The sequence below is a fragment of the Xiphophorus hellerii genome, chromosome 10 (genome assembly GCF_003331165.1).
Source record: "Xiphophorus hellerii strain 12219 chromosome 10, Xiphophorus_hellerii-4.1, whole genome shotgun sequence".
Classification (NCBI taxonomy): Eukaryota; Metazoa; Chordata; class Actinopteri; order Cyprinodontiformes; family Poeciliidae; genus Xiphophorus; species Xiphophorus hellerii.
The window spans coordinates 7,441,882-7,468,637 of NC_045681.1; the positions used below are offsets into that span (position 1 = coordinate 7,441,882).

The 26,756-nt window shown below is 36.0% G+C and overlaps 2 protein-coding genes across 7 annotated transcripts in view; one reads left to right on the forward strand and one right to left on the reverse strand.

The window, feature by feature from the left end:
• vti1a (vesicle transport through interaction with t-SNAREs 1A) overlaps window positions 1-18,691 on the reverse strand; it is a 144,077-nt gene extending 125,386 nt beyond the window's left edge. For all 4 annotated transcript variants that reach the window (XM_032574342.1, XM_032574341.1, XM_032574344.1 and 1 more), the window contains exons 1-3: window positions 18,528-18,691; window positions 13,951-14,009; window positions 12,150-12,260 (exon numbers count right to left, since the gene is read on the reverse strand). In XM_032574342.1, the coding sequence (XP_032430233.1) occupies window positions 12,150-12,260; window positions 13,951-14,009; window positions 18,528-18,621 (264 nt within the window). In that variant the 5' untranslated portion in view covers window positions 18,622-18,691. The remainder of the gene's footprint in view (window positions 1-12,149; window positions 12,261-13,950; window positions 14,010-18,527) is intronic.
• On the forward strand, window positions 18,666-25,766 carry zdhhc6 (zDHHC palmitoyltransferase 6). Of its 3 annotated transcripts, none has more exons than XM_032574339.1 (11): window positions 18,666-18,775; window positions 20,278-20,806; window positions 20,952-21,043; window positions 22,203-22,362; window positions 22,458-22,616; window positions 23,005-23,058; window positions 23,272-23,439; window positions 23,861-23,902; window positions 24,782-24,930; window positions 25,008-25,054; window positions 25,144-25,766. In XM_032574339.1, exons 2-11 carry the CDS (start codon window positions 20,540-20,542, stop codon window positions 25,242-25,244), a joined length of 1,239 nt encoding a protein of 412 aa, XP_032430230.1. In that variant the 5' UTR covers window positions 18,666-18,775; window positions 20,278-20,539; the 3' UTR covers window positions 25,245-25,766. The 3 variants fall into 3 exon arrangements, with proteins under 3 accessions (XP_032430230.1, XP_032430231.1, XP_032430229.1); XM_032574340.1 differs by lacking the exon at window positions 18,666-18,775 and adding an exon at window positions 18,781-18,978 and having other exon boundaries at window positions 24,785-24,930; XM_032574338.1 differs by lacking the exon at window positions 18,666-18,775 and adding an exon at window positions 18,782-18,978.
• The last annotated feature ends 990 nt before the right edge of the window (window positions 25,767-26,756 follow it).

Genomic DNA, 26,756 nt, shown 5'->3' on the forward strand with positions numbered 1-26,756 from the left:
CAGTCAATATAAGCTTAAAAACTGTTACCATAAAGAAAGAGGCCAGGATAGTGTGAGTGAAGAGCACAGGCAGGGGTTGCAAGGGAACTCCAAACAAAAGAGCAATATCAAGCAGGACTTTGATGGAGAAGGAACTGTATACTTTTTGAAGGCTGATGGTTATTTCTTTAAGGCACAAGAGTGCGATTAAACCCAATATTAAAATATGAAAGTGCTTCTAATAAGAAAAAATCAAAACCCCCATTTTCCCTCCCAGACTATCTTCCCATCACTCTTATTTGTCGTCTTCTCTCATCCTGTCAGGTTTTGTCTTACCAAGAGCAAAGTTGTGCAGGATGGGACAGAAAGAAAGTATGAAAAGATAGAAAAATAAAGAGAGAGCGAAGGTTCTAAAGATGAGGGACCTGGGTGCTGGTGGTGCAAAACAGAGACAGACAGCATTGGTTGGAGGAGTAAATCAATAGAGTAGAGCCGTCGGGGAGATGGGTAGCCAGGGCAAGAAAAGAGGAGAGGAGAGGAGAACCAGCGCAGGGGCCCGGGCTCCGATCACAACGCTGGCTTCTGGCGTGCAGTGGGGAATAAAGCCGGCCTCCCCGGGTCAGCACCAGAGAAAAAGGTGAGATTAGAGGAAAAGTGGAGGAGGTATTTTCACAGGAGGGGTGGGAGAGGTGGGTACTGGAGGATGACAAGGAGGGAAAAAGAGAGCGTGTGTATGAATGTGTTTGTGTGCTTGCTGGATACCTGGCAAGCCAGGGACCAACCGGCCCATTAGCCTGTGGGCACCTACATATGGTTCACTGATCCCTTTGCTGAGAAGAACTCCTCACCTATCAGTCTTCCCATCTTTTTTAAAGATACCTTCACTTTTAACCCTTCCTCTGCTTTGGAAAGAGGCTCAGTCCTGACCTCGATTTATGATTCATTTCTGTTTGATGTCTATTCTTGGACTGTTATCTAAAATTGAAAAATGTAATAAAAAAAAGAAGAAACTAGACACAAAGGGAAAGGAGTTGGGCCTGCTGAGCGTGTGCACATGCGCGTCCATCAGTGGACACACACAGAAGGCCATCTCCTTTAGTGCTTTGCCTTTTATTGTAATGTGTCCATTGTTGGTGCTGAATTGCTTCACCATTAGCATAAGAATGCAGCAGCACACATAGAGACTTAGCCAGATCATTATCTCTATATATTTATGTATACTTTGTCATTTCACTATGCGGAACACATTGAAATGCTGATGAGGCCAGTTAGGCCTCTTTTCCAAGCCTTTCCAACATGTGCCCTCCTGAACTTCCCAATGCACTTCACAGTTTCCTGGGTGTCTGCAGGTTCTGCGCTGGAATGCACCAGCAGTTCGGAAATTAGGAGAAATGGCCAACTAATGCTTACGGTGGAGAAGTGAAGACAACTTAAAACGGTCAAATAAAAAATAAAATGGGTTAGAATAAACAATCTCAATTGTGTAATAATAATTTTTTTAAGTATACAAAAGGAAGTATGTAGAATAAATGTTTCCAAGGGGAATTAACTGAGGTAGACATGTAAAAGTGGAAACACTACAGCATAAATACAACAAAAACTGTCCTTCATAACTTTCAGGCAATTTTAAATTATTTTAATAAAATGGCAGAGAAATAGTGGAAGCAACATAGGAGTAACACAGTGCTGCCCCTCTCCCACTTCTTCCTGTGGACTGCTGATCAGCTGTTGAAAAATTAGATATCTTTTCCCCTTTATACTGATAGTACTGATAATCCAGTCAGTCAATTAGTGGAGTCCACATCCAAGCTGCTAAGACTTTCCATTCAACTATTTGTATGGTTTAAAGTCTGTTTGACGTGCCATAGTGTGTCAGAGTGACCAGAGTTTCGTGACTCTGGTCACTCAAAATATGTTAAACATATGTTCAAAATATGTTTATTTATTTATTTATTTTAATAATGAGGGCCTGAAAATATTACATGAGTTTATGGAGTAGGAGTTCATAAGTTTCCTACTTCTTCCTAATTATTTTCGAGCATGTTAAGATTATTGTAGTACAAAAATATGTGTCTTTTGCATTCCTTGTTCATGTGTGTGATTTTATACTTCTATCATGTTCAAAATAAATAAGATGTGAAAATAAATAAGATGTCCTCCACAACTTACTGCTGTGCACTGAGAATGACTGAATTAAAATTACTTTATTTTTTTCCTCAATTACAACAATGACAAATTTGACTTTTTGGAAATATTTCTGATACCAAAAAAATACATAGTGTAGGAATTATAGGAGTGCATTATATCACTCTTATAAAGATGATAGTTTAAAAATTACACCTGCTAAGCTACAAGGGGTGTGTCTGTAAAGCAGCAGACTTCAGGCTAGCAATCCTGGCTAATAAGGAATAGCTAGTTTTTTTTAATTAAACATCACTGATTCACTGTTCATTTTTACAAATAACAATAGGGAAAAAATTACTCCAACAATTTATACATATGTTTAGCCACACCTGCCAATGATCAACGTAATGTCAACTGAGCGACATCCAGGAATAGTGGTTGCTTTTCTATTTTAAATAAAACTAATCAGATCATGTTTTTATTTTACATTTTGTGTAAATCCCATGAAATCATGGTATTTGTACTCGAGTATCTCATATGACCAATGCCTAGCTTAAAACTATTTATCTAATAAACTATTACATTTTCTGTCATTTTATGTGCTTTCGGAAAACACACAGAAAAAAATGAAGCAAACAGGAGAACAAACAGAGGAACAAAACTAAAGACTTTAGTCTCACTGCAGGACTAAGCTGATGCTCTAATGTTTGCCAACCTCTGGGATAATTGAAAAAAAAAGAAAAAGCACTTAATTCATCTTCCACAATGTAATTCTGATCAAGGCCACAGCTAGATACCACTGCAGGCTTCAAAAACACCAGAAAAAAGGCAAAATTGTTGGTTGCAGAGAGCAAAAGTACATCCCCCTTTCTTTTTGGCATGCTCCCTCATTAGAAACACTTACGATCAGAGGAAGAAACTTAGGTTTAATTGTGTGTGTGTGTGTCAGGGTTGTGAGCTGGGATTAAAACGTGCAAACATGGAAATATAACTATTAGGAAACACCAGTAAACACAGGATGCAAAAAGAGTTCCTCATCTATTCACCGTGTTTCCTTCTCTGAGGCTTACTTATTAAAAATCAAATGCCACTGCCTAAAATACAGACGGAAAACACAGAGCCAATGATTCATAATATATTTCATAAATACTTCATGAATCCCCCTCAGCATACTTAAGCCAGTCTGGCAAAAAAAGAAAACATTGTCACCTATTCTAGTACCTGCTTGTCAGCACATCACTGGGGAGTGGGTGTCACATGTCACTTCTGGTTTACACTGGTGCATGGGATGGGCTCGCTGCATAAAAATGGGGAGTAGGACAGAGAGGAGAACAGAAAGAAAAAGTGAAGGGGAGGTGGAAAGGAGTGAGGGAGGAGGGGGCGTTATCATATCATCTCCCCATGTCTTTATATCCCCCCCTTATTATCTTTAGCCCCCCGCTCTCACCAGTCACTCAATCACACAAGCCCCGAGGACAGCGAGGGGACCTGGGAGGGCCTTCACTTCCCGCTTAAGACTGAGCCAGACAAGCGTCTGAAAGCTATACTGATCGCTGTCACTGTGTGTAGAAGTGCGGTGACTTTGGAGGGGCCAGGAGAGATAAGCGGGGAGAGGAAACGATCGGCTGGTCGGATAACGGCCGAATTTGCACACTGACAAACAAATCCGGTGCTTCGGGCAAAATGCAGATATCCCCCTCCTTACAGACAAAAGTTACCATAAGAGAGATGAACAGGAGGAAGGAGTGGGGAGATCTCACTACAAATGTGAGGCTATGTGATTTCTGTGAGGCAACTCTGAACAAAAAATAGAATTTATCACTAGAAATACCAAGATTTTTCCTAGTGCTTTCCTAATGCTTATTTGTTACCCAATGTATAAAAAAATCTGCAAATAGGCATAAGGTTTATGTTTACTTCAGATCTAATAAGGCAAACATAACTATTTCCATTCTGTATCTGTATGTACTATTCTTCATGACAGTAATACATACAAAATTATCAATTATTCTAGATCAAATCTTAATTTAAAGTGCATTATGATAGCAGAAGCCATTTGCTTATCCATTCCTCATTGATTATGATTTAGGCGATGGATCATCGTCGTCTTCTGCCTTCACCTGAAGACAGCACAGGGTGTTGATATGTTTAAAAGTCAACTTAAACGGCATCTTTTTGTCTTCCAATAGCAAACTGTTTGCAATAAATATTTTCTTTATATTTTGATTTTATGTAAAGTTAATTATAACTGTAGTTCTACTGCAGTTTTGGTTTGACTATAATTACTACATCCACTTATTTTGTTTTATCAATAATTGAAGAACTTTTAAATAAGTTGTTTGAATTTAACATTTTAGTATTTTTCATGTTTGTCTTATAAACACAGCTGCCTTCCCTTAGTAAGTTCAAACCAATGTCCAATATTTTTTAAACAATGTTGTGCATTTGGGTTAATTTTCCCATCCTTATTTAAGCTACCGTAGTTTGTTGAATTAGTTTGTTTTGTTGGTATTTATGTGTTGTTCATAGCCTCTTGTTCATTCCTAGTAAAACACTTTGCGTTTCCCATGTTGTTTATAAAAAGTACTCAAAATATAAAGATTGATTGATAGAGATGCACTGATCAATCTGGCAGAGATCAAAACGAGAACAAATTTCCGTTAATCAGCTCTGAGCAGAGGCCAGCAGGCCATATGTCGATGAATTTGATTTTAAAATTTCATGAATGTGTTGAAATTACCAACTTGCTCTCATAAGAACCTGCAAATTTGCTGTCTTATGTGTGTTGTATTCTTTACATGACAAAAAAAGAAAGAAAAATCAAAAATTGGTCAGAAATCACAATTTGTATCAGCTAAGCCAGACTGGTGCTTCTCCAGTTTGTAGCTTAAAACAAACTGCTTCAACCAACTTGAGTGACAAGAACTAAATCCATGAATGAAGACAATAGTGGTGTCCATTAAAAGCCGTGGAAAAGCCTCCAAGTCTCCAAATTGATAAGTAGCTTGAGGAAGATGCACAGTTCACAGCAACCTCCAAATGAAAGCCGTGATTCTTAAGTAGAAAGGAAGATCCGCTTGCTTACATCTTAAATCTGCACTCAGTGCAGAGTAAATGGAGGAAGAAAATCCCAGACAATTTAAGGGAGTCCCTTTTATAACTTGTTATGAGTGATTAGACTTTAGCGTTGATGGGTTATTAAGCAAAAAACAAAACAAAAAAACATTCAAAGAGTCAATTTGTCTTCACTTCTGTCTCTGGTAAGAACAAGTAAGCCAACCTAAGGAGATTTAAAAAGTGTCGAACAACCAACTCATGTTGGTCTGTCATGTTGTCTCTTGCAAGAGTCATAGTAATGAGGACAAGGGGCATAACAACATAAACCCTTCAAGATGGATTACAACAATCCCAATACATAATCTCTTGAAGCATGGTTAACGAAAGAATTAAACTTGTCCAACCCTCCCTCGAAAAAAATCTATCAAAAATACTGCAACATAATTATCAGCATTTGGGAGGAAAATTAACTTTTTAAAGGGTAAAGAAACTTAATACACAACTTTTTGATAAATGACTTTGCAAACTATTTTCTCCATCAAAGTTGTTTGTCATATCAAACATGTCAAGCATTAATGGAACTTAAATGGTTGCTGCAACCTTGAAATATTGTGGCTTAGTTATAAAAACTAACTCAATATAAAAAAGGTAATTCTCAACCTCTCTAATTTTTGCTCAACATGCTTATTTTTTTGTTTTTAAGCTAAGCAATAAAATCAGACTTAATACGCTACAGATTGAAATTATACAACTAAACAATTGTTAAATGAGTAAATGTAGTACTAAAAATGAACAGCTTAGTGAGTAGTAAACACCCTAATATTATGACACTTTCAACCAATAAAACAGGACACCAAAGTGCATCTTGATTCACACACAAAAAAATGTTTTGGTCAGATTTATGCTCAAAGTTGGTAAGTTTAATCTGATCTATCATTTCTTAGTGTATTTGCATTTTTTAAATTAATTTTTTATTAAAACTGAAACATGTTTTTTCCTTTTTAAATACTTAAATATGTGTTATAAAAGTGAAAAAACAGTCCAGCGGTTTAAGTTTTATTTTTAAGGTCACTTGTGAAAGGGATATACAGAGGGGAAACATTTTTTAGACCATATTTTCCCCCATTATGTTCAACTCTGTGTACCTGGAAAATAAACTGTTCAATATTTCAAGGTTGGTCGACTCTTTGGAAATGCATTAATTATCTCCCTGGGCAGACACGAGGAAGCATTCCATCTAAACCGTTTTTATTAAAGGATAAGGCAGTCCAGACATCCCCCTTGACCATGACTGAAGCTCCAAACAATACCCAGCAGACAACTGGAAATTAGGAAGGGATAGTTGTATCCCTGCGACAGCGGGGTCCGTGATTTAATTTCGTGATCTATAATGGAATAAATGAAGCCAGAAATGAGCGGGAGACGTAAAAGAATCATTCCATCATCGTTTCAAACCTTTTCAGAATGAACACGTTTCTTCAAGTACTGTATTTCAGATGAATACAAAAAAATGTGACCGTATCACGTTTTCAGATCGTGGAATAACGGGCTTTGTGCGCTGTGACAACATATTTACCAAGCTCACAAAAAAGGCTTAGAGTGTGTGTTTCAAAAGAAATCATTGAAGCGCAGTGATGAATGGCATCTTTTTGGGGGTCCTTGATGAAATAATATTCAGCATCTTATGACGAATCAGCATCAGCATTTCTATCCAAGTAAATTAGCCCTGCAACAAAAGCATCGCACAATGGCTCTCCTCCCATCAATATAACTGCCTTGACCATAAGAGATACTAAAGAGAGAGAACTATGAGGTACTCAATAATAAAACTTATCGGGGCTTATATTTAAAGGCTTCTAATTAACCTTACTTAAGTCAAGGATTCTTCAACAGAATGCCTCTTACATTTAGACCCTTCGGCTATTGAATCTAAAAAAAAATTCACATATTCTTAAGGAATATGTGAAATTTAAAAAGAGATGTGAAAATTGGTGAGGCCTAAATTATGAAATTCTTACAATACCTTTACAAAATTATATTAGACTTCACATATTTTTATTTTTTGTTCTCCTGATCTAAAACTTTAGAAGAATGCTGGGAATATTGGAAAAAAAAATAGCAAAAAGAAAACATAAAGAAAAGGTGAAACACAGTAATAAGGGGAATGAATTTGTCATTTTGACTCCACTCCAGCACCTCAAAGCAATTGATAATGTTGTCCATGTTCGTCCTGAGACAAAAGACAATCCTTAGAGCAATAGTGCCATCTACAGCAAAAAGACCTGAACATCCATGCAAGCCTGTGGAACCAGGGCTGCATGCTGGCGAGCTATCCTGAACGTTTTCACATTATTGTCATGTTGAAATCATAAATTTTGATGTGTTTTACTTTAGTTATTCCTAAAAAGAAAATAAAACAGTCTAACCAATTGCCTTCAGACATCACATCATTAGTGAACTTTTGTTGGCAAGCTTAGAAAGATTGATCCAACTAAAAAAAGTTTACTTCTTGATTATTTTAGAATGCTCTTTAACCTTCTAGGGCTTTGTTGCATGTTTATGAATGTACCACTTAATCCTATGAAACAAGCATTTTTCACAAAATTTGTAGAATATTCTACAGTAATCCAAGTAAACAATATTATCTGAGCAGTATACAAGGCTGACAGGCAGGTCTCCAGGGGTTCTGTCATTCCCAGCACTTGCCATTTGAACCTTTTTTGTAAATAGATGGTTTATTTAGTAATGCGTTTGTCATTGAAGAACATCTTTCTCTGTAGAATACTACATATACACATTGCACTTGTGTGTAATTTAATCTCAGTGTAAAGACAACTGTTCTGTGACGGTCTCAGGGGTTTGCTAAAGATTGTTCATGAACAAACAGCATCATGAAGACCAAAGAACACCCCAAATAGGTCAGAGATGAAGTTGTGGAGAAATTTAAAGCTGTGTTAGATTATAAAACAATATTCAAATATTTGAAGAGCTTACAATGGATTGGCCAATAGTCACAATCAGAGAAGTGGCCCAAAAACCCAATGGCAACTCTGCAGGAGCTATATATAATGACAGCTTAGGTGGGCAAATATGATGACAATAATTACTCATGCACTCTAAAAATCTGGTCTCAACAGGAGAGTGGCAAGGTGAGAGGGCAAATGACTAATCTGAACATCAATCTGAACACACCATTACTAATTTAAAGTATGGTGGTGATGGCATCATGCTGTGGGGGTGCTTTCTTCAGCAGAAACAAGGAAGCTTGTCAGAATTAATGGCAAGATGGGTGGAGTTACAAGTATGTCAATGGTGGAGGCTGACCTTACTGGAGGACAACAGCCTGAAATATTCAACCAGAGCTACAACAGAATGTTGTAGGTCAAAGCATATTCATGTGTCAACAAATGTAGATTAATTACAGTATTCAGATTTGCAAAAGTAAAAGTAAAAGTAAAACTTTGTATTATTTCATTCCTCTTTACAATAATGTTGCAACTTGTGTTGATCAGTCACATAAAATTCCAATAAAATACATTGAAGTTTGTATGATAAAAGAGACATTTTGTATGGTGTTGTAAAACAGTAAAACTTCAGAAAAAAGCAAGGAAGATACTGTTTTAAAAAAACCAACAGAAACACAACTTATGTAATTTAATCAAATAACACCAATTAATTTAATTATTTTAAAAATGTTGACAAATTGTTCCATTTAGAGAGGATCCCATATCATAATACCTTTTCCTCGGTAATTCAGAGGTCTGCTCAATAGTTCCAAAAAGAATCTCATATGACAAGCAAAAGGCAATCATCACTGGTAATTTTTCTTTTTGACATTTAGACTCTCAAGGAAGTAAGAAATTTTACTACAAATTATACTTTAAGATTGGCCCTGTCACAGCCATTGTGAACAGAAACACACTTATCAGCCATCAATCTGAATCAGATAATGTTCCCTTGTCAAATACTGAAAATCAGCATATTTTTTCCCTTTAACTGCATTAAAACTAAGACTACATCAATGTGTTGATAATCTATTATTAGATTATGGGGATGGGGATTGATGGGGACACTGATGGGGATTTTCTAAAAAAAAAACCTGCGAGTCGTCTTGAATTGATGAAAGCTGCTGCTAAGAGAGCCATTCTGCTTTGTCTTGCTTGAACCCTGGCAAGCAGGATTGTTCAAATCTTAGTTATATACTTTTTAAAAGGATGGCATCCCCTTCGGCTGCTGCACCTTTCAGACCCCCAATGCCTCCTCTATTATCAGGATGAAGCTCTCGACCACAGCAACAAAGCCTATATATCCACCTTAGGGAGGCCTGTTTGATAAGTTGTCTTCCTAGATGAAATGGACGGGTTAGCGAGGTCGACTCTTGCCCCGACTGGAAAGAAGCGGGAATGAGGTCTCAAGCTGGCACACCGGTGGTAGGAACACTTCAAACCATGGGTGAATGAGAGGATGAGAGAGAAGGCTAAGGAGGGAGACACCCGTGGGAGGCCAGTGGGGGGTGGGAAGTACGGCAAGATTGAGTAGTGAGGGAGTGAAAAGGTTTTGATATCCACGGAAAGCACAACAAAGACAGAGCTTTTTACATTAAAAAGAAAGGAAATTGCCTTTTTTCCACCAGATTCCTCTCGAACTGAGTGTCATGTCCTTCATTGGCCTGTAGGAAGTGAGAGGCTGAGGTTGGCTATAGCATTTGGCACTTCTGAGGCACATCTAAGAGAAGTGGAAGTTCTTGCTTTCCGAACACTTGCATCAGGGTATAAAAAAAAGTTCCCAAAAAATATAATTATGTAAGTTGGGTTATCTTAGTTTACATGTGTGCTGCTTAGGCCACAGCACATAATGTGAAAAAAGGCTAATTATGCTCAAACAACAAGAACTATGGTTGTCGCTTCTTTCCTTCTTTCGTCTTTGCATTTCATTATTGCATGCCGTGATGTACCCAACTTTGGTGGGTACTTGTTTTTTTTTTATCTATTTATATATATTATTGTAAGCTGAGTGTAGGAATGCATAACAAGTTTCCCATATGCTCCAAAGGGAGAAATAATAATAAAAAGATAATACCAATAATGAAAATTAAGACTAACATCAGCCTCAGCAGCTGATAACTGCTTGATGATTAGGCACAGTGAGTGAAGGAGGAGGAAAAGTTAAAGATTAATCATGAGCCAATTAAAAACCCAGGGTGAGGAGAGCAACCTGTCTTGGCACAGAGACCCCCTCTGTCATCTCCGTCAGACTGGTGTGTTCACAGATTACTGGTACATTATGTCTCCGTCCTAGCAGGTTTCTAAGCATGTTTACGTCGATGGTGTGCATTTAGAAGAGTAAAATGTTTTAAATATTACTTCATTTGAGACATAACACAGCTTTCTCTACATTTAATGTTGTGCTTTGCAAAGATGGGTAAAACCCTTAAAATAAATAATCTTTTATTGTAGAGGCATTATCCCACTGATATCAACTTTTCAGTTCAGTATGTTTCACAGCAGAGAAAGAAATCCAATATTTTTGGATAACAGTTCAACATTAATTTCATTCATTTTATTGCTATGATGACTATGATGATGAGTGTCAATGATCAATAACCTATTAAGTATTAATTTAAAAAATAGTAATGCATTAATTTTTGAACTACCATTTCAATTAAAGCTAATTTAACATTTTTTTTTTTTAATTCTGAAAAAATAAATGCAACCTGAAGCCGTTTTGCTATTTTCACAGAATTTTTTAGATTTTGTGGCACTACCAGCCTGAATTTATTGTAAGCAGACAGGAAATGTGCAAACTCTTCAAAACTAGAAAGAGAAGAGAACATGCCATTCATAGTAAATTGCTACAAAATACTACTTTTGTGTATCTACAGCCAACCAATTTTAAATATTGAATGAAACTATATTTTTCACCTCAACAATAGTTATATGACAATGTCACAGATTTGAATCCCATTATTTTTTAAATGCTATTAAAATATTTATATTTTTCTGTTAAGTATGATTAAAAAGCTTTTAAGTCGATGTTTGAATGTCCACTGAATTTAGAGAAAGTTAATTTCCTGTCTCTTCTTTGTAGAAAACAAGCTACCCACAAAGTCCCTTTCATGGAGACTAATAAAATACACATATTAAAGATCTTTTAACTTTTCTAGGCAAGTTTTCTTGAAATGTCTTCAAACATCTGCTACAAACAATGTTTAGTATCCTTGTTTATGTGATTTGTTCCAAATAATTGTAAAATGTGGAAATAAATCAAAACAGAAACATGAAGGAACAGACCTGAGTGTTCTCGTCTGCTAGGTCTGCAGTTGAGAACACTCAAGAACACTCTACTGCAGGGTAAGCAGTAGCACAACACTACAAACAAAACAAACAAATAACAAAACACATTTATCATTGAAAAATCCTCAACAACTTGTAGTAAAAAAGATCATACTTTTCCAAAGGAGAAAAAAAAGTAGTTGAATCAAATAATTGCCTCTTTTTAAAAAGGGTTTTCGATCAGGTGAAATACCTTGAGTATTTTTGAGCAAATATAGAGTAAAAAGAAAATGACCCAGAAGAATAGACTGTTCATTAAGCTTTGACAGAGGTTTGAAATGAAGCAAAAACATACAGTGAGTTATGAATTACTAAACAAGGCCAGATTCTGCAGCAACACAAACATGCACAACCTGCTCTCAGTGGGCATTCCTTGCAAGTTCAAAAATAAACTGTGAATTAACCTCAGCGGATGCAGCGCTGGGCCTCTGTGCTCGGCTGTTTGTGTGAGTAAAAATGATTGCAAGAGAAAAGGTGCTTGGGTTAGAGACCAAACTATGGTGCAAATAGACCTGATGATGGTTGACAGTAACAACCTTAAATATGGCGTACATGCAAATTTTGTTTTGTGTGGAAACTGTTTAAATATGTTGTGTATTCGCAGGAGCTAGTGTTGTTATCATCCGGTGAGAATTTGAGTTTATTAAAGGCACTTACGAAGTCTTTCTCGAGCTTCTCCACCTCCTGCTTGTAGCTCTTCAGTCTGCTGTTGTACATGGCGCGGCTCTGGATGGGGATCTCCCGCACCTCCAGGTCCATCTGCTCAAGCTAGAACCCACAAATAACACAGTTCATGGCAAAACATTTCCAAGATGTTTTCTTACACTTTAAAATACATTTCAGCAGCATCAAAAATCAATTTTGAAGCGAGGATCAACACACATATTTCCCCTAGTCAAATGTATGGCAAAAAACCTTACCCACCAAACACCACCACTTTGCTAGAGATTTTACATCATATTTTTTCTCTGCAAATTGAAACGTATTTAATGATTTTAAATATGTTTCTGTTGCTGCATACGGTCAGTGCAATGAAAGATGGTTAATACCCTTTACCCTTGACTAGAAGGCAAAAAAAGGCAGAGCTGCCCCTCACTACCTGATGCTGCGCACTGCCAGTCATCTGGCTGAAAGAGGGATATAACATGCTTTCTTTTCAGCAACTGCCAACTACAACTGTCACTATTTTTGTGTGTAAAATGAATAAGAACCATCTTGATATGGTAATGCAGTTTTAAAAACAGCAAGATACTGTTACAACGATAGCCATCATCCAATGCCGGTTTAGCAGCAGAAACACTTCCTGCTGCTAAAAATCTAATAGCTTTTTTAAAAAATAAAAGCTATTAGATATTTTCGTACAATTGTGTTTAGAAATATTTGTGTAAATGTCATCATACTATAAAACCATGGAATTTGTTTTTAGGGTTGTCATACTGAGAGCCTGACATTGTGATCTACCTGTCTGTCCTGTCTCTGTTTTTTATTTGGTTTTTTTCTATTTATTTTTTTTATTTCTTCTTGTTTTATTCCGAAACGTTTTTATCAACAGTTTCATGAATACTGTGCAGTAATTTGGAGCATATATACGCTGTTTTTAAAGCTTTTTATAAATAAAATTGACATTGGCATTGAAAGAATCCCATTACATCCACAAATAATTGTAATAAATAATTGTATTACAATTATTCCAACACAATATATAAAGTTTTAAAATCACGGCTGCTGTCTTCTGAAAATGGTGACTTTGCGCGACTGTACCATAGTTTGCGCGATAAAACAAAAAAGGATATCTTCAAAGGAAAACGAAGGCTTTAAAAATATTTTAATTAAAAAAAGGAGAAAACTTTAAAAATCTGTAACTACAGCAATATTATGTTCCAGCACTGACTGTAAAAACGTAATGTCTTCTGCTCATGTCACTCAGCTGTGATAAAAGTAGCAACAAATAGAGCATCTCTGTAAATAAATACAGCATCAACATATGAGGGGCCCTTTATTGCACTGACATGAATGGGCTCAACAGTGTCACAGCGGATGAGGGAAAAGTACATCTGATGCATCGGTGCACGGATCTCTTCTTGGCAGACTTGGAGGAATCTAATCACCATGCCACAACAAGACAACTGCAAAAACAATTTGTCTCCATCAGGTGACTGCTTCCTTTTATTTATTTATTTTTAAACAGCAACATGAAGTCTTTCACCTCGAGATAATGGCTTGAAATGTGTCATAGGGGTGTCACTTAAAAGCAGATTACTGGGAAGTAATCATGTGAGGAGGAAGCCTCCTTTCCGCCATGTGAAGTGCGTACATGTCTGCATGTCATGTCAGCACCGGGATAATACAGGTGCAGTTGTCTGGTTGCTGTGAAAACTGCCCCCCCTTCCCTTCCTCTTGCCACAAATTCATAATTTAGGAAATGGGAAAAGGAGAAAATTACTGATCAAAGACATACCAACTCTCTGACTTCTTCAAGCTGTTTGTCGACATTTAGAACCAGCTGTGTCTTCTCCTCTGTAAGAGAAAAAAACAACACCATTATTGATCAGCCAACGGAGGAACAGAGCTTCGTGACAACAGCCAAACTCCCCCACAACAGGGGAAGAGATGGGGGAGAGAAATAGAAAGACAGTGGGAGAAAACAACACACGAGGACACATTTGAAGATATATTTACACATTCTCTCCACACGAAGAGCCAACATTTGATGTCTCTTAGTTATGGCGTGTGTGAGGCCTTTGTTGGTTTCTGTTGAGAAGCAGTGAGACGCCTCATGCCAACTCAAAGGGATGGGAGGTGTCAGCTTTGCTCACTTGCCACGACTGTGAATCCCGCTCAGAATGACTAAAACTCTGCTCCACACCTCACCCCATGGCTGCTCTTCCACATTACCCATAGAAACTCATTAGGACTTCAAGTTCCAATATAAACTTCAGAACCTTCAATCATTACTTATGGCAGCAGTGCTCATACTTTGAGTACAGGTGCTAAATTGGTATTTGCTCTAAAATTAGCTCTTTTCAACAATCCCAGGAAGGAACATCAATTGTACAGCGTGGTGAGTTGCTTGGTGATCAAGTACCACCTTACACTGTTTGCACAATTGCTAGGAAAGTGAGTATTTTGACCATATCTTCATTTTTAGGCATATTTTCAAACTGAACTGGATACAGTTGATTGCTTAAAGGATTTAAGCATAAGAGATGATATATCTGTGTAATGAGGGAAGGTGTAAAATGCAAAATGGGCCAAAAGAGATTTAACTGACTCTCAAAAGTCAAAAATTACCAAAAGCTTCTCAAAAGCTACTCTTGAAATTGCTAAGATATTGGGGCATGATTATATCACCATCAAAGGTTTTGTTTCACATACTCAACAGGGTCACAAGAAACATATTGGTAATAGTCCCCATGAATATCCTCATGAATGCATAACAAATCAAACAAAAAAATTACTGGGTTTGACAATGAACAGGAAAATCATATTACAACTTTATTTAAAAAAAAAATCCAAATCACAAAGGCTTGTTTAGCATTTTTCATAAATGTTAAACAAAGGATTTGTAAATTCAAAAGAAATTTTAGATATGTTCTTACAAGCTACTCTCAGGCAGTAGTTATATGACTAAATGTATTTTACATGAATCAGAAGAACTATCTGGAAAAATTTAAGAGTATTTTAAAATATTTAAACGCAAGAGTCAACAAAACTTCTAACTCAAAAGCAAATCACAAGGTCGATCAGATGGGGGCTGCAATGTTAAGAAAAAAAGAAAGAAGAAGAACCCTAGATCGTCATTTATTATGGATCCATGGGCCAAGATTACCTTTTGCCAGTCCTCAAATACATTTTTAAAACCTGTGTCCAACCTCACAACGTACACAGTAAACAGCCAGAGGCGATTGAGAGAAAGGTGAGATTGTGCTCTCTCTCCAACTCAAACTCAAGCAGGAGAGGCGTGAAATATGTATGGATATTTACTGAGACTACAAACTGCTGACGGACACATGAGGAGTTTTGCACACAGAAGTCAAGTAAATAAAGAAGAAAGGGCTTGACCATTTTTCTTCCAACTTTGACTTGTGGACAAGCCAGAAGTTTAGAAGTTGTCCCACTGCAGAAAATCAAAATTTATACCTAAACGTAATTTTAGACTGTGGTAATTAGCACGGTAGATATAGTAGTGTACAACCTCACATATTTTACACTTAGTATCATAGAGTCTTAACAAGAAATGAACATTATAGACAACTTAGCGGCAGAAGTTCAAAAAGGTCACAGGTCTTTTAGCTCCTGCAAGAAATAACTCAGATTTTGAGCACATAATTTCTTATCTTGAAGGCAAGAAACCATTAAAGCTTACTGTATGAGCATCCACAATTACTCAGCACTTACACATGTAATGCAACATTTACATTTTCAAGACACTTTCTGCGAAGATCTACTGCAAAATACATACAAATATATATTAAGTATTTATATCTCAACACAAACATACAAGCCGAGTGCAGACAAGCAGGGAGAACTTTTGCTACCATTTCTGATGGGTTGTAAACAAACACTGTGATTTCCAGTTTACTTTTTGCATCATGCTATGCCTCTATTATGCTCTTTCCAGGCACCTTGCAGCAGAAACTGAAATTGCAAGAACGTATTTCACACACAGAATCTCTGAAGAAGCGTAAACAAGAGACTGCAGACCTACATTTTCTTGGAGAAATAGGAAATTGCTAAGATTTGTCTTTACATGTTTCCAACTAGTTTGCTAGGAAGATGATAAATATGATCGCACCTAAACTACAATGCCAGTAAATTGTTTTACTGGCAGACTGATTTTGAACTATTTGTTTGCATCAGTATAAGAATTATTTTAACTTCTTAATGTCCATGTTAAAAAATGATAAGCAGTGGTGCTTCACGGTGAGTTGAAGCACCAAACTTCTGTAGACAGCCACCTAAAAGCAATCATGTAAGAGCAAATAGTGCTCATACATTTCACTGTACTTTAATAGGCAAATTTTATGTCATGATGAATAAATTATCTCCAGGAAAACTAGAAATCAACGTTTTGAATACTGTACATCCAAAAAAATGAAAGATGGCGCTGTTTTTCATCACTTATTAATGGAAAATGAGAAAGATACATATAGACAGTGCCTTGGAAAAGTATTCATATTTTATTGCAACAAACATTCAGAGCATTCAAGCTTGGAGAATAACTTAAAGAATTACACTCATTGTACGACATACTCAAGTTATCAACAAAATATGAATTTTAAACACTTGGTTGACACAGAAAATGCTGTAACTTTCCTTGCTGCATTTAATGATGTGTCATTTTTGTACACCGAAGTTAGATTTTTGAATTACAAGTCAGAAATACAACAAAAACAATCACTACCAGGAGATTGCTTTCAACCTATGCTTGAAAACAATATCCCTGAACACATTATTACCACTGTGAAACACAATGGCACCATCATGCTGTGGTGGTGCTTTTCTTCAGGTGTGTTAGGAAGAGTTGGTAAAAGTTCGAGCATAAATCTTAAGAATCTTTGGAAAGATTTGAAAACTTCTGTTCATAGACACTCTCCATGTAAGCAGACTGATTTTGAACTATCTTTCAAAAAAGTGGGTAAATATGTCTGGTTGAAATAAAAAAATAATTCATGTTATTTCAAATGTGTATATTTGCAACTGACAAGTAGAAATATTTGACAGAAAGAATATGTTTAATCATTAGGGCTGTAGACATCCTAAGCATACCTTTATTTATGGATTAATTTGTCTTGGTTTCTTTGTATGCTTAGATTACTTGGTTTGTTTCCAACATGCCTGCTGTAAATTTTATGTGAATGGTCCGTTAGAAAGATTTCCGTTACAAAAAATAGTGACAGGTTCAATACTTATTTTATCATAAATACACAATTGCAGTTTTATTTTTGGAATGCGATTGCATCTACTTGGATATTTTAAAGTATTGAACACCAGTTAATTTTTCATCATGTTATAGTTATATTTATCCTGTGTTTATGTTAAATTTCCTATTTGACAAAGAAGATCACTCACTTCACTATCACCAAGTCTGCCTGGTATAAAAAAAATTGATTGATTGATCAATCAGTCAGCCAATGGAAAAGATTGGCCTCAGGTCCTGAGAGTTTAAAGTCTTTTTAAAGACTTTATTTCTCACTATTGTTTGATCTAAAGACCCATTCAATAAATTAGAATATTATTAAAAACTTGTTTTATTTTAGGTACTTTATCACAAGTGAAACACTTTATGAAGATTAATTAGACACAGAAAGCCTTTATTTCTTTATGTCTGTTAATTATGAAGATTTCACACATAGAGGTAATGAAAACATGACATTTAAAATTACAATGTTACATCAGACTAATAAAAAAACTATTTTTAAAAACAGAAATGCGGTCTTAATGACAAGTATGTTTAATAACTGCTTAAAAGTTATTTTCAAAAGGTACTTTTAACCTGACAAATTAGATTAATCGAAATATATATTCTGATTTATTGCATATGACTTCAGTTTAATCATGAATTGTATTTTTATTGACCATCATGTTAAGTTAAAATTCATTCATAAAGCACTTTAAAAACCGAACAATATACAAGTTATTGAATTGCTCTATCACGTTAAGTCGTTTGATTTGACAAACAACTCATAATGTTTTCTGCACTTTACTATATTTAAATGCTTTCAGTGTTTACATATTTCACTTTATTTAAGACACAATCACCATGCACATCCGGCTGTTAAATCCATCAAATAAACATCACAGGAAAGCGTTCACATTCAGTTTGTTATTTAACGAGCAAGAACAGGAAAATGTGACACAATAACAGACTAATATTTTTTTTTCCTTGAGGAATATTGAGTGACTGTATCAAATCACACAACCAGTAAGCTTCACCTGACACTACAACCTCCTCCTCTCAGCTGAGACACGATAGCTAACTGACATCTTAGCTAGCAACTCACCGAGTCACGTTAACAAATTTAGCTCTCTTACCTCCACTTAGTTTAGGAATTTTGCCAATTTTGTTCGTTACTTCTGCGGTGATAGTCCCAAAATCCTGCTCGTAGGTCTCAAAGTCTGAAGACATCTTCGAATAATAAGTTTAAACACAGAAGAAGCTGTCTGGTCGGCAGTTAGCATCGGATAATAACAACAAGTCTCGAATGGAGTCTTTTCCTTGAGTAGCAACAAAAAGGGCTCGACAAGAAACTAGACTTGTTTTTTTCCCCCAAAAGGGTTCGGTGAGTCAATAGCACATGTCATTCACCTTAGGCTTTGCGGATTATGCGTGATATATTTTCACATTTTTGAGGACTTAACGAGGTTTTGAAAGAAATTTCTGCTGATATTTAAATGTATTAGCGTCTGGGTGACTATGATGAGCAAGGTTCCCACCCTGTGTACACAGGAGAAATTGAAGGAAAAAAGGCAAGGAAGTGGCCAGGTTTGTAATTTAAAGTGACAGCTTTTTTGCTATTCTACAAATACAGTTTAAATGCGTAAATGGATTTGTATTTGTGATAGCTTTACATCGGTCTGTTTCATCTATGTTTTTGAAAATGCGTCGGCTTGTAGCGGTGTTAAAACTGGTGGAGGGGAAGCTAGGATATTTAACGTTAGTTTGCTATACAGCTAAGCGGAGACATCTTCATTAGCATGATGCATTTGATAATGATTCACCTGCTGACGTGGAAAAAACATAGCAGTTCCCTTTGCCTCTAATAAAAAAGTAATCTGCATAAATTCGATTAGTTTTGTTTTATGTTTATTTTTGGTTCGAAATTGCTAGCTTGGCAGCAGGAGCTAATTAGAAGCCAATTAGCACTGTTTTATATTTATTTTATTACGTTTCCTTTTAAACCACTGACATACTCGTTCAGTTTCTCTTACGTAATATCGTCAAAATAAATTAAAAAAACAAGACAAAAATAGAAATTTTAGCCCAAATTTTGAAATTCTGTCAAAGCTGAGTAATAATGTCAGGTGTGTCACTGACATGACAGCGATTCATTTTAAGCTTAGTTTAAGACAGAAGTTAGAAAATCCAAATTTTCACTTAGTCTGTTGGTTTGGAAAACAATACTGGTGGCTCTCAATTAACTTTAATATTACTTATTTGTTTATTTATTAGGTAAATTCAAAAAGCAAAAGTTATAGATTCATTGTGCACAGTGTTGTATCTCAGATATTATTAAAGGGGAAAAACGATGTTTAGCACAAACATTTCAGAGTAGTAAAACGTATGTCTCTGTCAAGATGTCAGGTATCCTGCTGATATTCCCCCTTTTTTTCTTCAAACGTTTTTTACCCCCTCAACTTTCAATGCTTGGATACAGCACTCTATGAACAGACAGCTTAAATAAAAACATTAACTCTTTGTAACTTCCCGTACTTACTGAGAGTCTCAGTGACTGTCTGCTGCACCATTTGTCAAGTCAGCATTCTACCTCATGATTGTGTTGGCTAGTGGTTCCTAATCCAGCTTTTACTGATTTTCTGAAAAGCAGAATGTTGAGATTTCTGTAACTGTAAACCACAATAACCAAACCAAATAGTAATAACTACTTGAAATCAATTGCAGTCTGTGATAGATTTAGGTTAATCAAGAACTTTCCGTTTTGAATTTTGTTTCTGAATTTTTCACTTATAACATAATATGTATTGAGATACACCTGTATAGTTTTGGATTGGAATTTCATTGCACATGTTCATTTGTTTAAATACCTTCTTTTTTCCTTAACAGATGGGGAAATTTGAGTCTCTCACTGGGATGGTGTGTTACAGATGTTGACAGAAAAGGATGCTGGACTTCATCACTGCAAGAATCAGGGGGACTCAAAGATCCCAGGTGACTCGAGGCCAGGACTGCCACGTGTTACAGAGTAGACGACAAAAAACATGTGCACCGCTGGCTTTGCAAGATAGCAGTGGAAAAGAGTAGCACACTGAACATTCATTTCAGGAACGGAACCAAAAAGAACGCAAGTTATCTTCCAGTTTAAAGGATGAAGTTCCTGTCAACTTTTGTGGCATTTGAGAACCTCCATGAGGTTCGGCGGTTGTGCCACTGGGGCCCAATCATAGCACTGTCTGTCATCGCTATATGCTCAACCATGGCAATGCTGGACTCTATTATCTGGTACTGGCCCCTGGACACTACAGGGGGCAGCATTAACTTCATCATGCTCATCAACTGGACTGTGCTCATTCTCTACAACTACTTCAATGCTATGTTTGTTGGACCAGGATACATTCCTCTTGGCTGGAAACCTGTAAGATTTTTTTTTAATATATATATATATTTATATATTGGTGCTTAAGCAATAGAAAACTATATAATACCCTCCAAATGTTCCTACACAGTGGTAAGTCATTTCATTCTAGTTCTGTTACTTGTTGTTTTTCATTCTCAAACAGGAGAATCAACATGATGCTCAGTACCTACAATATTGCAGAGTTTGCCAAGGTTACAAGGCCCCTAGATCCCACCACTGTCGAAAGTGTAACAGGTAAACACCTGCACAAACAAACCTTGGTTATGTTTTTCTTTTCTCACCTATGAATTCATTTTTGAGCTTGGGGAAATGCTCTGTGGCAGGAACTGAGCCGTTATCGGAGCTCCCAACTGCTGGACAGTTGGCTTATGTTTACACCTTTTGCTGTTATGTAAGGTGCAGCTTGTGAAGACTAATCCAGCACCTGGATTATGCAGTTGACACAATTACAGTGTCTAATGCATTGAATCAAAGTGGAGTTACTGCCCATTGTATAAAAGGTCTGGAAAACTATGGGATTTAATGTAAAATGTATTTAAAATATTTTTCAAGACCTTATTTTATTGTTTACTACATGATAAATATCAACCTTTCTATAAATAAATTGCTTCCAGATTGTTTATGAGGGTTTTTAATAGAAGTTGTAAATTCATCCGTCCGTCCTCTGACTGTACATCCATTTAGCCATCTGTAAATCCATTAAGTCTTTCTTCTATAATTTTATGACCAGACATCAATTCACAACTTCCAAACATCAATCCTTCTATCACTAACTCCATCTATTAATTTATCCCTCTATCCATTCATCAATAGTATGTACCCATTCATCTCTATCTGTCCATCTTTATGTCCATTAATCTGTCCATTTATCACTTTATTCTTCCATCAATCTGTCATCACATCCGTAATTCTGTCCGTGTCCATCCATTCGTCAGTCTGTCCCTCCCTCTTCCATCCTAAAAGCCTGATTGGTAAACTATAGCTATCTTAAAATTGGGATGAACTTTTGGATTTGTATTGTAAAACAATAACCAGAAATTTAATGCTAAATCTGGAATTTATGGAACCAAGTCCAAGACTTGATAAGAACTGCTTTTCTTCTCTTAACAAGTTTTCATTATTTGGTAAAAAAAATAAATAAAAAATAGAAGAACTACTACAACAGTAAACTGTTGTCAGAGGTTTATCATCCAGATGGAACAATGTACTAAATAAAATTTGGTTCACATTGATAAACTGAATGCTAATTAACTATGCTACTGTGTTCATTCATCCACACATTGAGGGCCGGGTTTTATGTTGTACTTTTAGTTTAATGTCTCTCTTTTTTGTTTACATATTTGACTCTGATTCACTGTGAAGGAGAATCACTGTGGTTTTTCCTGGCCTTCAGATGTGTTATGAAGATGGATCACCACTGCCCATGGATCAACAACTGCTGTGGCCACTTAAACCATGCTTACTTCACTAGCTTCCTGCTGCTGGCCCCACTGGGATGCTCACACGCTGCCATTATCTTCATTATGACCATGTATACACAGCTGTATGAGAGGGTAGTTATTACTTCCACCTCACTCTGCCTGACTTTCTTGTGTTTTTTTTGCAGCTGTAGAAAAAGTATCAAACCTCCTTTTTTTCTTATCTGCAGATATCATTTGGTTGGAGTACAGTAAAGATTGACATGAGTGCTGTGCGTCAGTTTCAGCCCCTCATGCCCTTCAGTGTGCCTGCCTTTGCTGCCACTCTCTTTGCCTTAGGTTTGGCATTGGGCACCACGATTGCAGTGGGAATGCTTTTCTTCATTCAAGTAAGTAGTTTGTTTTTTTTTTTCCTCTGAGCTTTGCATTTGGCATTTCCACTTTACATAAGTTGTTTGCCATGCAAAGTTGCAAGTGACATGTGCATTTAGTTGAAAACATGCAAAGCCACAATAAACTATGTAAGCCACACTGATGTTCAGCAGAGCTGTATGTTTACTCTCAGTATTGCTTCCCTCTATTTTTGGACTTTTTGTTATGTTGCACAGTGTTTCAGTGGCATGCAAGCTAAGGATAACTGAGGAATATTTCACTTTAAGGATCCAGAAATGAAACATTTTAATAGCAGCTGAAGCTATAAACAATGCAATGACTCTGTTTTTACACAAATGTACCATTATTAACGATTTCATGATAAATCATAATGTTTTTTTTCAGATGAAAGTCATTCTCCGTAATAAAACCTCAATCGAATCCTGGATTGAGGAAAAGGTCAGATTTATTATTTAATGTGATTAGTCTTTTATTTAACACAGTTTCAGTGTTTCCATTTAACAAAAACTATTTTTCTAACACATTTTCTACATTTTATTGTCATATGTGGCTATTATTTTGTTGTGTAGATGGCTGTGTTATTGCAATCTACTATACTGATTATAAAAAATAAATATCATGTACTTGCCACCATGTTTTTTTTCCCTTTAGGCCAAAGACAGAATACAGCATTACCAAACAGGGGAGGAGTTTATCTTCCCATATGACCTCGGGGGCCGCTGGCTGAATTTCAAGCAAGTCTTCACGTGGTCAGGGACACCGAAGGGAGACGGCATTGTGTGGCCGATTCATCCCAAGTGTCACCAGCACACCTTAACTGTAGGTTCTCCATATTGGTTGTATTATAATGTTCTGCTCTTCCGTCAGTCAGTCAGACAGTGGTTCTCAAAGTCTAATTAATTGTTTGTATGTTACGCAATCAAATTATCTCGTCAATTGTGACATCACAAAGCATTTTAAGGCAAATCTGACTGACCTTTGTTGATCTATTGACACATATGAGTATATCATCTGATATTCTCAATTATATATTATTAATTCTAGCAGTATGAAATTAGAAGATCTCCACTTTGAAAGATTGGCACAGCCTGGAAATGTTGAGTACCACTGTGTTAAGTAATAATTCTGAATCTGATGTTTTCTTTTAACTAAATATTTATGAGGCATTAATTATTTATGTTAAATGGTACTTTGCAATAGTCATGACCTAAATATGTCCTGTTTTTTGTGTATTTTACAGATAGAGCAGTTGAAGCAGAAAGCTGATAAAAGAGTTAGAAGTGTAAGTACCTGCTAAATCCTTATTTTGCCATAAATAGGTTGGCAGATTTACAATGTAAGATATTTATTCTCCATGTACAGTGAATCTCAAAAATGCCATGACCAGCATTGATAATTACATTTTAAACATTTTCTGCCATTAATGGGACATACCATCTATTTTGTACAACTTAAAAATAAACCAGTTTATGGGATGAATGTAAAGACACTTACAATTACCTGGTGGCATAAATGAGCAAACTTTTTAGTTAATACCTCATTGAAGGACCTCTTCATGGAATTTTAGCGCTCAGTTCTTTGTTAGAAATATTATACAGCTATTATCTTGACTTGCACTCAACCCTAACTCAGGATCATGTTATGTCTAATTTTGATTTTGGATTGATTAGGAAACTATTAATAAATTGAAATTAATTAAAGATGATTAAATGGTAAATTGAATCTAAAGGTGTCTGACCAAATTATTATTCTGACCGTGGCACAATAATGCAGCATGGTTATTCTCTTTTTTTTCTTTTGATTTCATATTTTTTACTCCTAACAAATGTTTTAATTTAATTTTCAGTTGGATTACACAGGGTATACGTTACATTTAAGAAGGAGGAAAAATTAGACCAGTTGTCATGGTCACAAAGCTGTGATTTTTAACAGGATTGTCAACATTTTTGAGTGACTTCACACCATATGTTTACGTTATATCTAATTGTTCTTTTTGACAGCTAAGATGTTCAGATTGTGACAGTAAATCCTATAGAAGTATAAAAAAAATTGCATTTGTTTTGGTGAAAACAAACTATGCGTGTTACAATCTAGACAAGTAAAAAACTGAACGTCATAATCGGATCAGCAAAATAATGTGATATGTGTTTGCCTTGACCAGCAGGTCCAGTACCAGGTAGTGGAGGATTATAATGGAGCCTGCTGCCCTCTCAGCAAGGGTCTACAAACCTTTTTTAGAACCCCTTGCACTGAAGAACCCAGGATCTCCCTCAGTAAAGGGGACATCATCCTGGCCACCCGTGGCACCAAGTATGTTCATCACACAAAAATGACCAGTCACTGAGTGTAATTTATCCAGAAATCTGATTTTTTTTTTCTTTTTGTAGATGGTGGATGTATGGAGACAAAGTTTTGAATGAAGAGGAAATGAAAGGTAAACTGTTTAAATCTCTGTAACTAAAACATCTGTCTTTATATCAGCTTTGAACGAATCCTTTCTGGCTTTTTCTGCTTTCCTTTTAGCTGGAGATCGCGTGCGAGGATGGTTTCCGAGAAGATGTGTTGAGAAGTGCCATTATGACACAGCTGCCAATGATAGCACCAGTGATAAGAAAGTAAATTAATTCATCCAGAGGCTTTATGAGGTGTAGAAGAGTTAAGCTGAACAGAATGTCCATCTACTGAAGATGTCTTGCCTCAGGCTGCAGGGCTCTACTCAAGAATTTCCTACTCTAAATAAATATGTCACCATGTTTTTTGGCATAAATTGATTTCAAAGTCTTACTTAGCACTTGCTGTTAAATGTCTAAAAAGGAATAATACTTTGTGTGAGGGTTTGGTTTGTCTCCTCTAACTGTAATGAAAACCCAGTAAGAGTCTTAATTTCCAAGAATTGCCAATTGTGTGACTTTATTATGATTATGTGATTGTTTTTCTTTTTACTTGAATCTCTGTCTTTCTCTTTTTTTAAAAAAACTTTTGTTATTTTTTCTACTTATGCAATGCCCCTGCCCAGCTAAACCCAGGGCTTCATAATGCAACTCTTTCTACAATATGGAAATAACAATTCATTACTTTTATTTTTGTAAAAACCAATTGTTTGCCTCAAATTATGAATTGCAAATTAAAAGAATAATCTTCCATAAGTGTTTTTTTTTTTTTTTACTTTAATTTTGTTGCTTGAAATTTCCTCATTTTAATTCCTAGAAATTGTCCTAAGCTTTAAGGAAGTATCCTGGAAAGGAAATTATGCTTGCTACAAAGCTGGTTCTAAACATTTTTAAAATTGCCCAAAAGACATTTCAAATTCATTAGAAATTTCAGAGAATCTGGAGTTTATTATAGAAAATTCTTGTGTTAAAGATGACTCTTGTTTAAGCATTTAATAACTTCAAGTCTGCTCCTTTTTTTTCTTTTTTTTTTGTTCGATGGGAGAAAAAAAACATTCATTAACAAAAGGTTCATTATGGAGAACCGCAACCTACGTACAAAAGACTGTGAGGTAAGATCCAATCAAGATTTTGGGTGAGGAATCCAAGCTACAAAAGCTGGACAATCACAGAATATGGGGTAAAGCTTTCACAATTCCCTGTGTTAAGTTGTTGCTTAACCATTGATGTTAGTAGTACCTGGGTTGAACGCAAAAAGCACTGTTGCTCAGTGGTTCGAAGTTTCTGATGTTCAAAGACAGGGCAGCCATTTACCAGGAAGGCATTTCATGCTTCCCTCTGCTGAAACACTTAAATGACATTCTGATTTTATACTCTAGCAGACTACTGTGTTTGACTGGCCAACACACTGGCCTGACTTCACCCCACTAGAGAATCTATGAAGGAGGATCAAGGATACCAGATCCAGTGAATGCAGAGGAGCTAAAGGTGGCAGCCAGGTTTTCCTTAACAAATGAGAAAGCACTCAGGCTTTTGACCTCCACACTACTCTGTAAATAATATAGTAATTTATAGAAACTATATTAGTAAATATATAGTGTCCATACATACTATAGGGATCTATATATATATATATTTTTTTAGCAGGCCTTTTGTTTGAAAAATGGCTTTTTATTGACCTTATGTAATAAGATCTTATGTATAAGTATAAGAATAAAATAAGTATTTAAAAATAATTATTTTTTC

Coding starts and splice junctions, on each gene's coding strand:
- zdhhc6 (XM_032574339.1), top strand. CDS start 20,540: ATGAAGTTCCTGTCAACTTTTGTGGCATTTGAGAACCTCCATGAGGTT. Junction 21,044..22,202: donor CACTGTCGAAAGTGTAACAG/GTAAACACCTGC, acceptor CCTGGCCTTCAG/ATGTGTTATGAAGATGGATC. Junction 23,440..23,860: donor GTCACCAGCACACCTTAACT/GTAGGTTCTCCA, acceptor TGTATTTTACAG/ATAGAGCAGTTGAAGCAGAA.